We start from the raw sequence: 13,764 nt of genomic DNA on the forward strand, positions 1-13,764 counted from the left end.
CCATCAAGGTAAGCTCGGCCGAGCTCAGCGCTGCAGCAGAGGAGAGCTTCCCCCAGCTGGCACATTCTCAGCAAAACCTTCCAGATCTCTAAGTTTAACCCAAGGAAATCCTTTGGGATAATCCCACACCCATGTGCCACTGTTGCTGGTGGAGCTGATCAATCCCCTTGCTAGGGAAACATCCCAGTGCCAGCATCTGAGGGGACTTAAACCTGCTGCCCAGGGGCCATGTGGGCAGGATCAGTCCTTTCTCCTTGCTGACAAGTGGGGCAGCTTGGGTCATGTACAGGCAGCTCTGCCACATCTCTAGCAGAAAGAACTGGGGCCGTTGACAGCCAGGAGCAGCAGAACAGCTTTGGGGTGTGGCATGGGTGAGGGGTGCTTGCAGGGCTGGCAGGGGTTTAAACCTGGGTCCCACAGATCTCAGGTACCTTCAGGCCCCAAAACCAGTCAGGGCTGCTGCAGCTCCAGCCCATCTTGTTTCTTCCTTGGCCACTTGTCCTCTCCAGCCCCAGCTCTCCCAGTGCCACCGCTGCCGTCCGTGCCCTGGGAGCTCCCTGAGGTTCACTCACCATCAGTGTGGAATCCAGGTGTCTGCCTCTCCTTGTGCATGTTGGGGCAGCACATACTCCAGCCAAAAATACAAGTTGGGTGCATACTCACCAGGCAGAGCTGGGGCACATCCCACTGCCAATGGAAACATGGTGCATCAGCCTGTGGGATAAGATCCTCAGCCAAAAACCCCCATCCAAGTCTGCCTGTGGCTCTGCGGGGGCTTGGGCAAGCTGCCTGCTTTGGGATGGGTCTGCATCTGCCCATCCTGCCCAGGCTTGGCAGGGGGAAGCCGGCTTTTCCAGTCCTCACAGCGCTGCCATGCTGGTGCTCCTCGGGAGGCTTTTGGGAAGCCTGGTGCGGCTTGCACCACACATGCCGAAATCCCACCTGGCCATCGGGGGGTACTGGAGGAAAGATGGGGCGAACAAGAAGTGGACCCTGCAAGGTGAATGCTGTGGGTCTGCAGCAGGAGCTGTGTCAGCTGTCCAAGCATGGAGGCAAGTTGGTGGTCTCAGTCCTGCCTGGCATCCAAGGATGCTGGGGGCCGGTTTGAGGTGAGACCCTCCCAAACTTTCCTTGGGCTCTGGCATCCCTCAGCAACCCCCCAAATCAGGCAGGATGCCAGTCCTTGGCCCCCCTAATTGGAGCAGGAGTGCAAGGCTGCTGCATTGCCATGACACTCAGCTCTGCACCAGGAGAGCATCCACCACAGGACCACAGAGATAGGGCTGGTGCCTCCCTGGCCCCTGGCAGACCACCAATGCCAGCAGCTGGGTTAAGGGGTGCACTGATGTCCCCCACAGCCCACTCTGGCTGCACCCAGCCTAGGCACTTCTTACACTGTGGTGGATAGAAAAATAGACCCCACTATGTGCTAGCTCAAGAGCATCGGTGCCTGGAGCGTCCCTATCATGAGAAGAGCTGGGTCGCTGCTTCCATCCAGCCCCTTCCCACAGCACTACAGAGCCCACACTGCTTTTTACAGCTGGAGCAGCCGCCAGACCCTGCCTGGCTTCCTGGCACTGTGGGGCTGCCAAGAAGCCCCTCTGCATGGCATCTGGGGATGTTCGCTCCAGGATTGCTTACCAGACAGAGAGCCTCAGGCTCAAGAGAAGGAGCAAGGGCAGGGAAGAGTCGTTCATGGGATCCACATGGACTGCTTTGCCCCCCTTTCCCTTCCCCAGGCTAAACCTTATCCTTTCCCATGCTAAAACAGGCCCAACTTGTTGCTCCCTATGGCCCAGCGCCAGAAACACCGGCAAGAGGCAAGGAGCTGATCGGCACAGGGAGGGCTGAGCTTTGCCGCTTCCTTTTTCCTCCCTTCTCACTATTAATGGCAGAGATCAGGGAGGGACATTGCATCTATGAGCTGTTGCATTTATTTACTGGAAAAAGCCCCAGCAAGTTAACCCCGGGGCTCTCTTGCCAGCGGGGGAAGCATGAAGGAAAGCACAGAGCAATGCTGAGTGACAGAGCTCCTGAATGCCCACAGGGGGGTGAGAGCCAGCACTGTGCCAAGCTGCCAGCTGCCCCAGACCCGCGGTGCAGCTCCCATGGGGATACCAGGGCTGCAAGGCATGCAGCATGGTAGGGCTATGCGGGGTGATGCTCGTGGTGCTCTCCCACCTGCTCTGCCTGCATCCTCCCCGCATCCTGGCCATTTCTGCATCTCTGCCACTGGCATGCTGCCTGAGTGCTGGGGGGTGTTGCAGCACCAGTGGTGGAAGCCAGCATCCAAGAAGAAACAGGCGCAAACAGCCTGGGAAGGCTCAGGGTGGCTGAGCAGGGTTAAGTACTAGAGCCAGCCAATGCGAGCTGAGAATGGGGAGGTTAGCTTAGGGTTAGCGGCGTGTTTGTGACAAAGGAGCCAGTGGCCCCATGAGCCATCCTGCAGCCCCTCATCACACCCAGGGACCACATCTTACCCCCAGGGTTAGAGGTTTCCAGGCTGGTGGAATGGTGGGTTGATGGCCACACTGGGGCTGCCATGGCGCTGCTGCCACTCAGGATGCCCACTCGCCCGAAGGAGCCCAAACTCTTGTGTATCTCCAATGTCAGATCCCACTTAGCCTCTGCTCCCTGCTGCTTTCTGGCCATTTTCTTCCAGTTCTTACTTGGTGGCTGACTTGATCTTGTGGATGGCATATGGGCTTGACTCCTTGGGCATCCAGATCTCCTCCCCGACACGGCCCTGGTGCTCCACTGCTCCCTCCATGGCTGCTGTCAGCTCAGGGCTGAAGATGCTGTCGGTGGCCCTGTAGGTGCGGGTGAGGCGGCGGAAGGAGGAGTCCGAGGAGCTGTCATCGGGAAGGTCTTCGTCCTGCTCATCCTGCAGCTTGGTCCTGCTCAGCTCCGAGCTGCTCCCTAGCTCCGGGTCTTTGAGAGCCTCCCCCACCTCCTGGAGGAAGGTTGTTTTGGGGCTGATGATGCACAGCAGAACCATGAGGCCTCCTGAGACCCCACAAAGAAAGTAGAGGCCAACTTTCTCTGGGACACCTGGGGGCAAGGAGCAAAGAGACACCAGGGTACAAACCGCCTCTGCAGCCTGCAGGGTAGCAGTGCCTGGAAACCCCCCTCTGCCAGGCATATGGGAGGAAGGAGAGGGTAGCAGGGATGCCCTCAGCACCTAGGACAGACCCTGCCCCAATGTTCGTGGGACTGTGACACAGAGCCTCATCAGCACCCACCAGTGTCCTGAAATGCCCCTTTCCCCATAGGAAATCCCCAATGGAATGTGGGGTAGGGAGCACAGGGGGAGGAATCATCTCGCCAGGGATTTAAATGAGTAATTTCCTCTGGCAAGGGAAATTTTTGCCCGCAGAGAGGTGCTCTCCATTAGTGCCCCTGCAGACAGGGCAGGAAGGAAGGAGACCCAGTGGGTAATGCAGCCAGTTGGAGAAGAAAGATCTGTGAGCAGGACTGCAGCAGCACCACAACTGCTGATGCTGTGGGACCTCAGGGCTTTTTCAACCTCCAAGCTCCCACCCTACGTGGCCCCCCTCAAACCCAGCATGGGCACTTGGTGCCCTCCTCCTTTGTGGGCCTGCTGACTGTTCCAGAGAGGTCTGGGGTCTGGCTGCCTCTGAGCAGAGCCCCGGCCTGAGCAGGGGCCATCACGGGACCTGAGCCACCCTCCCAAGCCCGTCCCACTCCCTGGGGTGCTGCGTGAGAGCCGGGGAGGGCACGTACCCCAAAGGTGGGCAAAAGCTGCCAGAGAGCTAGTAAAAATCATCCGGTCTTCCCGGAGCCTGGAGAACCTGGGCCCTTTGTACCAGCCACCTGCAGCGAACAAGGGGACGTGGGCTGAGACACAAGGTGCTCCCCATTGCTCTGCTGCTCAACTGCCTGCCCCTGCCTGCCTCCTTCCCCACAACACACTCCTTCCTTCCTGCACAAGCGCTTCTCTGCCTGTGGGGATGCTCCCCTGCAGGTCCTCCTCTCCCTTGCTCCCAGCAGACCACATCTCCAGCCCCTCAGTCATCAGCACTGACCAATGGGTGGCTTCAGCCACGGGACAGTGATGCTGGGATGGAGCTGCAGGGCTCATGCCAGCAGTGGGTACCACGGACGCAGACAGGCCATGGAAGGGGTGGTTCACCCAGGCATGGACACGATGCCGCACCACTTTTGGCGCAGCCTCCCCACCACGTTACCGTGCATGTAGTCCGAGAGCAAGAAGGGGTCTGAGGTCTCAGGGCCCACCTCCTCCAGCAGCTGCTTGGGTACTGCAAGGAGAGTACACACTGAGCATCACCACCCTGCTCATCCTTAGCAGCCCCTGCCTCCCCAGGAAGCCCTGCACCCCTGCTTGCATAGCACAGGGTGGGCATAGCAGAGGCTCAGCCAGTGGCACCCATGCCCCCAGCCCCGTGGGTGGCTCTCACCGCAGGTGTAGGAGACTCGCAGCTGTTTCTTTGTGCCAGGGAGGCATGGGTCCCCGAAGGTGGCCCGGTCAGCAGCCACAGTGCAGTTCCCCTTGCGGTGGCACTTCTTGGAGACCCTTCGCAGGGCATCCGGAGCCAAGCACTCTGCAAAGACATGGGACATGGACCCATGGACAGACCTGCCTGCCCTGCTCACTGGGCACCAGCCAGCTGGGGCCAAGGGGCACAGGTACAGCCTGATGTCATACTTGTGCCATGCCCTCTGCATGGCTTCTGGCCCCATTTCTGGCTTGAACCTTTCTGATGTACCTATATGGGGTCCCCCAGCGTTCAGGGCATCACACTCTGGTTTGCCCCGCAGGAATCGTCCGTAATTTGCAGAATAAATGGCCAGGATGGATTTCGGTCGGCACTGCAGTCTCAGCTTGTCATTCTCGCACACTGTCTTGACCCGATGGTTCCCTGGGGAGTGACACCGCAGAGTGTCCCAATGCATCCCGAATCACCCACAGCCCCCTCCTCCCTTAGCCCAGCTGAGGGTCTGAGAGCTGCCAAAGGCTGTGAGATACAGGAGCAGCTCGGCTCCCCTCTCTGCCCCCTTCTGAGCAGCCGAGGTCAGGGAAGAACCCATGCAGTGTTGCCCAGACCCCGCTCCACCTCACCTGGCCGGCACTTGTAGGAAGCAATGAGGTACTTGTGTGTCCCGGGGCACGGGTCCGGCCCAAAGACTTGGCTGTGCACCAAGAACTGGCACCACTGCTGATCCTGGCACTCAGCCAGCAGCTTCTGGAGAGCAAAGTGGGACAGATGTGAAGATGGGTGAGGAGTCCTGGGGCTGTTCTCATCTCCTTTCCCTCGGTGCCATCACCAGGCTCAGGGAAATGGCCTCTCACCCTGCAGAAGTGCCCTATGGCTGCTCATGCCCCCTGCCCCACCACCGCAGTCACCCTGCTTCATGTATTGGTTCCTGAATCAGTTCCTGCCCTGCACCCACAGAGAGCTGTGTGCCAGCACACGTCTGCCAGTACCTGTGCCGGCACGCGTGCCAGCACCGCACCACACCACGCGTGTGCAACACCTGTGCAGGCGTGCACGCTAACCCAGCCCCCTGCAACACCTGTGCAGGCGTGCACAGCGACGCGGCTCCGTGCACTCACGCCCACGCCAGCAGGGCTCCCTGCAATGCACAAGCGCGGCCACAAGATGGGGACGAGGGTTCACACCACCGGGCTGCTCGGGCAGCGTCCCCGCTGGGGACCGGGCTGGCCTCTGCCGCTGCCCGCTCTCCCTGCCAGCCCACGGCGGCCCGGAGCGACGCTGCCGAACCCCCGGGCGGCCGAGCCGGGCCCACGGCTCCGGCTGAGGTGTCCCGGGCGGCCCGGGCTTGCGCTGGCCGTGGGGCTGCGGCTCCCAGCATCCCCCTGGGACGCTGGGCCTGCTGCAAGCCCCAGCAGCAGCAAGCCCACAGCCTGAGCAGAAGCTGCTGCCGGCGGGGGGGGGGGGGGGGCCCAGCTTGTTCCCTGCCCTCGCTGCCGCCCTTCTGGGAAATCGCCCTGCGACTCCGGCCCTAGGATCCCAGCTCCTGAGAGGGTGGAGCCCCTTTTCATCTCTCCTTCCCCTCTGCTGTCCCTGTCCCCTCCAGCCCAGCACAGGACTGAGCCTCCTCCTGGTCTTCACTGGCTGCCAGAAGTGAAATTTGAGGAGGAAATGCAATTAATCTCTCTGCTAGGGTTTTGCCTAAACGGAGCTGAACATCATCAGCAGCCTTGCTCTCTGCTCCCCAGACGTCCCTTCTCCTCCAACAGCAGCCTCCAGGCAGCGGGAAACCCAGCCCGTGCGATCATGGCCCCCCGGGTGGAGTGCCTTCATCTTGCTGCAAACCTGAGCTGCACAGATCCTGCTCGCAGACTTGCCCTTTGGTCTCCAAACATCTGTGCTGGGCTGTATCCTCCATCCTGCACTTGACACACAAGCTCTGGGGACCCTGACCTGTGTTTGCAGGGTGGTCTGTGGGGCCAGCTTGGTGCCACAGCAGCACAGTCTGGCTCGGCGCTTGCAGAGCTCCTGGGACATGTGGGATGCTGGGAGGGGATCTGCGGCTGGAGCAGGACTGAGCAGCAAAGCCTCATGGGCTCCCAGAGCAGGGAACTGGCCCCTCAGCTCTTGTTCCTCTTCTCCAGCTCCATGTTCCCCTTCCCCACAGGCAGCTGCACGCAGCTGGGTTTGCTGCGGTTTTGCCCCAGCCTTGCCCCAGCAAGGAGCTGGAACAGGAATAGAAGAGTAGCATGTGAAACCCTGTCCCCATTGAGGGACCCTCCTGCCAGCCCCCCACCATGCGTCCCAGCTGCCCTGGGTTTGTCAGAGCCCTGTGACCAGGAGGTAGAAGTGGGTACGGTTTGGGCATGCTATGTCCAGCACTGCACGGCACATGGCCCATCTCACCCACTCTCCTGCAGCAGCCGGTGGGTGCGGCATCTCCCCAGCCATGGGTAGAGCTGAGTAGCTGCACCAGGGCTTTGCAGCTGGGGCCAAGGAGCGTTGCCCGGCTGAGCAGGGCTCTGGAAAAGGCAGCGACCAGGCTCCTGCGAGTACAAGGCCAGCTCCAGCCCCAGGTGCTCCTGCAGGAGAAGGAGGAGGTCATGGGTGAGTGCAGCCCCTGGGAGACCGGGCTCCAGCGTTCAGCAAGGTTGAAGTTGCTGAGAACTGGAGGAATTTGGCGGGCAAAGGACATGTGCTTGAGGCTTTACAGAATGAGCATCATTGCTCTTCTTGCTCCCTCCAAGGTGACTGCTATGATGCCTGGACTAGGCTGCTGCCAGCTGCAACAGCCGATCTGGTCCAAGGCATCCCAAGGCCACGGATGCTGAGGCCAGCCGTGCCAGCGTGGAGAGCCAGAAATCAGGGTAAAGTTGCAGGATGCCAGGGGACGACATCCCTCCCAGCTCCTCTCTGCCCCATTCCTCAGGCTGCTCATGATGTCTCATTTGTGGGGCCAACGGAGGGCTGATGTCCTCACCAGGCAGAGGGTTTTCCCCCAAACGCAAAGAGGAATCAAGCACAGCCACAGCACAGAGCAGGCTGTGGGGCTTTTGGGGCAGCCTGGCAAGCACTTCCTCCAGCCAGGCATCAGCTTTGGAGAGGTCTCTTCCCTTCCGCCAGCCCCTGCCTTCCTCCCATCTCCCTGTGCTGGCTACTGTGATCAACAGACCCTCCTTTGGGCCTGCTTCATTAATCCGCTGCTTAGGAGCTGCAAGCACGGATGGGTGCTTCTTCTGGCTGGGGAAGAGCCACGCTCTGTGCTAACCCCAGGGGATGCACCCATAGAGCTGAATGCAGCATTCCTCGTGGGCCCCTGTCCCACTTCCCCAGCCTGGCACCCTGGCTGTTGCATCCAGCTGCTGGAGCTTTCTCCGCAGAGCCTGCTGTGTCCTGCGGGATTACTCCACAAGCTAGCTCAGGATGCAGCAGTGCCTCCTGCCAGGCTCCTCTGGCAGGGCTGCCCCACCCTGGGACCCAGGGCAGAAGGTCTCATCCACCCTTATCTCCCAAAAATGCTCTGGGAAAAGGACCCCAAGAGTGAATCCCCACGCCGATAGCAGCAGCCTCCCTCTGGGCACAGGGAGGCTGTGCTGCCTGCAGCCACACAGGCCAAGCAGCCAGCCCAGCGACCTGGGGAAGGAGGGATGTGCAGCCTGGTCCCTTCGGACCCCCTGCCCTTACCAGGTGGGCGGTGGTGGACGTGCACTCGGTGTTCTCCTGGGAGGCATTGCCAGGGCTGGGGCAGAGGTTGGGACTGGGTACACGACGTCCATAGAAGGCGCTGAGGATGCTGATTGTGGTCTTGCGAGGGCAGACGATGAGGAGCTGCTCCCCGTCACAGGTGTGGGCAGTGTGGTTCCTCAGCACCTTGCGCAGGTACCCTGGAAGGGGAGAGCATGGGCAGTGTTGGCTAGAGGAGACAACGGGGCCTTGGCAGTGGCAGCACTTCAGCTCCTGACAGCCGGTGGCAGTGAGGACGTCCTGGGCTGGGGCACTTTATGGGGCAAACAGGACCAGAGTGGGGCTGCGGCAGAGAAGGTGGGCTTGCAGCGAATCTTATATCCAGCATTGCAGCCAGGAGGCTGGAAAGCAGCATGGAGTAGCCAAGCTGGTTAGCAAAGGGAAGTGAAAGCTGGAGGCAGGATGACAGGGCAGAAAAAATATGTACGGAAGAGTCCCATGAGGAGTAGTAAAGGGTTCAGAGAAAATCAGGCATGTTATGGAGACATGGGGAGGAGAGAGTAAGGATGAGCCAGAGATGATCACTGGAATCAGGGAGAAGAGGATGCTTTCTGTCACATGATACTGAGCCATGAGCTGGAGGAGAGAAGGGTCCAGCAGCTGCTGCGACCTCCTGCAGTTAGCTGGGTTGGTTATGGATGGGTGTGAGCCACAAAGTCATCACTGAGCCCAGCTGACCCCGGGTCTCTCTGCTGTTCCAACAGGCACTGACTTGTCTCTCCCTGAATTCCCAGCATGGGGCATTTCTGTCTTTTAATCCTGCCTAGTTTGTGTCCCAAACTACTTACCCTGTTGTTTTCCCTACAAGGAACAATAAGGTGGGGCTGTCCTGCCCAGCCTTTAAGAGGGTTTAACAACAGGCAGCTATCAGCTCTGGCTGGTATCAGCTATGCTGGGTGAGCGAGGAAGCTGTTTTAATAAAAGCTTTGCAAGCTGCCAGGGGTGCTCTGAGCAGGCACCAGTTGCTGGAGGAGGCTGAGGAAACTGGAAAAGCTGGCAAAAAATGATGCATAGGGCCCCAGACAGAGCAGTTTGCATCAGGCTTTCGAATAAAACAAAAGCAAGGGGGAAGCATCATTTTGAGGCTGGGAGGTGGGGACAGGGCAACCCAGTACCTGCCAGGCAGGACCCTGGGCTGCTGGGTGGGTCGCAGACCCCATGCCCAGCTGTGGGGTCCTTGGAGGGACTCACACTCCAGCCCTAGCCCATTGCTGGGGTCCAGGGCAGGACACGCACCCTGTCCCCCAGTCCGCAGCCTGTCAAACTCCCCCAAACCAATACAAGAAGGTGGGAATGCTGGCTCCCAGCCCTGTGCTTCTGCCCCTGTCCCTCCGCAAACTGTTGCCAGGCTCAGCTGCACAAAGGGCCCCTTTCACCTTCCCTCCTGCCACTAGCCCTTTGGCATCCGTGGCCAGCATCCCTCCCCAGGAGATGTCAGCAGACACGGCTGGGAGCTGCTCCCGCTCGGAGTTAATCTTTCCCTTGGACACAGGCAGCTGCTGGCATTTCTCCTTGCAAGGATGAGCGAGTGGGAGGGCCAAAGCCTTGTGCAAGTGAGACCTTGCTCACTCCTCTGTGTGCTGGAGGAGAGAGGAAAGGAGAGGCATAGGAGGGTGGATGGGAGCAGGCAAGCTGTTTTAGCCAGATTGGAGATGCAAAGATGCTCCTTGCAGGGCACAGAGCTGGATCAGCCCCTTGGGGTGCGGTGCCAACAAAGAGGGGGGAGCAGGACAAGCCCCATCTTGCCCCTCTCCTCTGGTTGCCCCATATCACTGGATGCTGGGGACCGTGAGGGGCATGGGACCCTGCCCGGGCTACAGGCCCCCATCTCCTTCCTCTGCATCCCCTGCAGCAGCTCCATGCCTGTGGCACCAGCCAGGCTCCTGTGCAGGCTCCAGAGCTGCCTGGTGCTTGACTTCTGCCTAGCACCACCTCCAAACCTGCCTGCCCATCCCCGAGAAGGCTGTAGGTGGGGCTGCCCAAAACCCCTGCTGCGAGGCCAGCCCTGGACACAGAGGGCTGAGCCAAATCCTGGGGATGGTGGGAGACGAGGGGGAGGAATAGGGGGAGAAATGGGTTTCCCCAAATTCAGCCTGCCTTGCAGCTGGCACCCTCCTCTGCTGCCGTGCTGGCTGGCGGTACTGGCAGTTTGTATTTTAAAACTGAGGCTCAAACAGTGCCACACGGACAGAAGTTTCTCTATCACACCATTTTGGGGCAGTGAGCAATTGTGAAAATGGGGGGGGGGGGGGGGGGCTTGAAACCATGGCAAGGAGGCTGCAGGCAGATTTTGTGAGTGATTCCGGTTGCCTGCCGGTGCCGCTGACTCAGTCCCTGGTCGTGTGGTTGTGCAGTTAGCTCTGCCCAGATGAAATCACATCCTCTCTGCCACATCCTGCCCTGCTGTGCTTGGTGGCATTGTGCTGTGCTCTCGCACTGCCTGGGCCCGGCAGAGCAGAGGGGAAGGTGTGCATGGCTGTTTCTAGAAGATTCCTCAGAGGAATGGCAGCCCCCAGGCACCCAGCCTGCCTGCACCCGTCCTGACTGTCCCAAGCACTGAGGCACAAGGGATCCCAAATTTCTGCCTCAGCTACATCTATAAGGCTTACTGGCGTGGCTCCCGGCGAGAGGACCTGGCCCTTGCTGTACCTTGTGGCAGTGCACCCTGCAGTCTCCCCTACTCATGGGTGGCTCTGGCTGCGGTCTGAGTAAAGCTTCAGCCCTTCTCTTGCCTCACCTTCTCAGAGCAGAAAAGGCTTGCAGGGGAGCCCTGGGTGCTCCAGCAGCCTTCAGCTCCACACACCAATCAGCACCAAGGGCATGAGCATCATGGCCACAGGGGGATCTCAGGAAAGCTTGGGGACTGTCTTAAGATTTGGGGTTTTGCATTTCTGCCTCCAAACTGTCCAAGGGAGCGCAGCAGCAGTGGGGGGAGCAGCTCCCTCGTGGGGTGTTTGCAGATCCCAGCCCTGCCATGGGGATAAAAAACCCCAGGGTTTTTGGCAAACTCCCTCTGGCCTGCACTGGTTTGTGCCTTACTTGTCCCTACCCCGCCAACCCAGTTGTCGCTTCACCCTCCCGTCACACCGGCGCAGTCCCCAGCATCCCTCATCACCCTGCCTGTGCCCCGACTCACCAGAGAGCTCCGGGCTGGCCTCCAGCCTCACGGCCAGGCAGAGCAGGACCAGGGCTGCTGCTGGCCCCACTGGCCCGGCCATAGCACAACCGCTGCTGGCTCTGCTGCGTCCCACCAGGCAGCCTCTGCTGGTCCGGTCCTCGGTGGCAGCTGGCGCCGGGGCTGGCAGTGCGCGGGGACAATGGCTCGCTTCTCTGCACTGCCAAAGCACTGGGGCTGGGCGGGTGCCTGTGTACCCGCTCTTTGTCTGCTGCCCAGGGCAAGGGGCTGCTCTGGACAGCTGGGACACTCTCAGTACAGGGACACCTCCTACGGGGAGGGAGGGACATGTTTTCAAAGGCAATCCATGGTGGGTGAGTGGGTGCTGTGCCTTGGCATCACTGTCGCTGGCGGAGAAACTGGCAGCCCCTTCCCTCCCACCTCCATTCCCCCCAAACAGAGGGATGGGGCTTGGCAAGGTTTCCAGCGTGCCCCCTGCTTTCTCACGGACACAGTGAGGCAGAAATCCGGATACACGTGTGCTGTAATCTTCATCTCGGCAAATGTCCGGCCATTCACCATTTGAGGAGGAACGGAAGGGCTGCCTGCGCTGCCTCCCAAGGCGGTTGTTCCTGCAGAAAAGGCAAACGCCCTCCCTGCATCAAACACCACGGGCAGGGACCTCTTTGCTGCCGCCCTTCTGCCCCCACAGCCTCCGCAGGGCCAGATATTGGGCACTGCGATATCTTGCGAGGAGGGGACCGTGCCATCCCCATGCCCTCTGCCCCGCAGGAGTTAAATCCCTGCCCGCTGCTTCAGCTGGCAGCTCGGAGGGAAAGGCAACAGGCAGGAGCTGCTCACTCTGTCCCCAGGCTGAGGTCAGCACAGAAGGCAGCCGCCGGCAGTGCCAGGAGCCGGCGCAGCACCCTGCAGGCTCAGCATCACTTAGGCAGGGGCGGCAGTGGGGGGGCCGGGGCAGCAGCAGGGACCGGCACACATCACCCAGGGGTCTGCAGTGGGAGCTGGGTGGGGGGAGCAAGATGGGCACTGAGCTCGTGGTGAGGGTGCTGCTGAGGCCTCACTTGGCACTCGTGATGCCATTAATTCATCCCTTTTGCTTATGAGAATGTCAGGCAGAGGTTCTTGTCCCATGAGGTGGAGTTTCAAGTTGTCTAAAAGCTTTGATGGGACAGAAAGAAAAAAAATGCCTCCCCAGCCTCTCCCATGCAGCTGCCATGCAGTGTAAGCACTGCTCTGGGCTGTGCAGCAGCACCCAGGAGAAACATCTGCCTTGGGAAGACTCCTCTGGGAGCCTGCAAAATCATTTCTCAGCCTAATTGTCTTGGGGTGGATGCTTTCTTATCAGGGTTTGATTATTTTTAGGAAAGTCTGAGCTTACCCAAGCTGGGGGCGGGGCTGAGTCAAGCAATCAGGATCCCCATTTTGTGCAAAGCTCGGTACCAGCTATGGGGTCCCAAGGTGCGAGATGGGACTTGCCCAAGCGAGGAGTTAAGCCCATGGGTGCTGGGAAGCCGTCTCCACTGGGACAGCAGCCAGGACGATCTGATGGCAAACATTTCCCTCCCATCCTGGGGAGGAAAGCAAGCTGGTCATCCTTCCGGCGAAACAGCCCAAATTCCAGGAACGGGGCCCTGCAGGAGGTCAGCCCTGGAGACATCCCTTCCCATCACCCCGCCACGCACTGCCCTGGCTGGGCTGCTGCCAGTGGCGCTCTGGGGTTCCCTGCTGCACCCCGACACGCTCCACCCGCTTTGCTTTCCCTCACTGGCTGTTTTGCAATCCTTCCTGCACAAGATCTGCACCCTGGCAGTGCTCGGCCCGCTGCAAAGAGCTGGTGGCAGGCGGCCAGGCTGCCCCATTCAGCTTCCCTGCAGCCTTGCCCTGTTCAGCCCCCGCTCCTTGCAGAGAGGGCTGCTCAGATGAGCCCACCTGGGGGGACCCCCGGTGGTGGTGGGCAGGGAGAGGAGCTGTACCCTGTCTCCTGGCAGCTGTCCATCGTAATGCAGCAGTAGGAGGGGGGAAGGCAGCGGGGAGGTCCGCTCGGTTCACCCCAAAAAGGTAAAGAAATGGCAAGCCGTGGGGCACCAGTGTCTGACCGCAAGGGTGGGAGGATGGTGAAGGGGCAAGACCAGACCGGAGCAGCACGAGCCGCGGCAGGCAAGATGCTTCCTTTGCAAACCCCCCCGCTCCCAGCTGGGAGGTGACAGCAGCGGTGCCGGGGCTGCCTGGGCCGCCAGCCCGCTGCTTGGAGGCACTGGAGCAGTGCCTGGGCGGGCGCGATAGACTGGAAGGGGACTCGTGAACATGTCCAGATAGACCCGTGCTGAGTCACGGCTAGGAGGCCCTGCAGCTCTCCCCTCCCCGCGGGCAGGTCCCGGTGCACACCCCATCGCACACCCCGTTGCTCCT

At 60.4% G+C, this 13,764-nt stretch overlaps 1 protein-coding gene across 2 annotated transcripts; it reads right to left on the minus strand.

Moving 5' to 3' along the window:
* Positions 1 to 1,911: 1,911 nt before the first annotated feature.
* Positions 1,912 to 13,756, minus strand: LOC104321616 (protein eva-1 homolog C). Of its 2 annotated transcripts, XM_069810741.1 has the most exons (9): positions 12,734 to 13,756; positions 11,356 to 11,966; positions 8,160 to 8,359; positions 5,102 to 5,225; positions 4,749 to 4,901; positions 4,440 to 4,583; positions 4,209 to 4,280; positions 3,745 to 3,834; positions 1,912 to 3,051 (listed from the first exon to the last, which is right to left on the minus strand). In XM_069810741.1, the coding sequence occupies exons 2-9, from the start codon at positions 11,435 to 11,437 to the stop codon at positions 2,666 to 2,668; spliced, it is 1,251 nt and encodes a 416-aa protein (XP_069666842.1). In that variant the 5' UTR covers positions 11,438 to 11,966; positions 12,734 to 13,756; the 3' UTR covers positions 1,912 to 2,665. The 2 variants fall into 2 exon arrangements, with proteins under 2 accessions (XP_069666842.1, XP_069666843.1); XM_069810742.1 differs by lacking the exon at positions 3,745 to 3,834 and having other exon boundaries at positions 12,734 to 13,755.
* Between the last annotated feature and the right edge of the window lie 8 nt (positions 13,757 to 13,764).

The sequence above is a fragment of the Haliaeetus albicilla genome, chromosome 23 (genome assembly GCF_947461875.1).
Source record: "Haliaeetus albicilla chromosome 23, bHalAlb1.1, whole genome shotgun sequence".
Lineage (NCBI taxonomy): Eukaryota > Metazoa > Chordata > Aves > Accipitriformes > Accipitridae > Haliaeetus > Haliaeetus albicilla.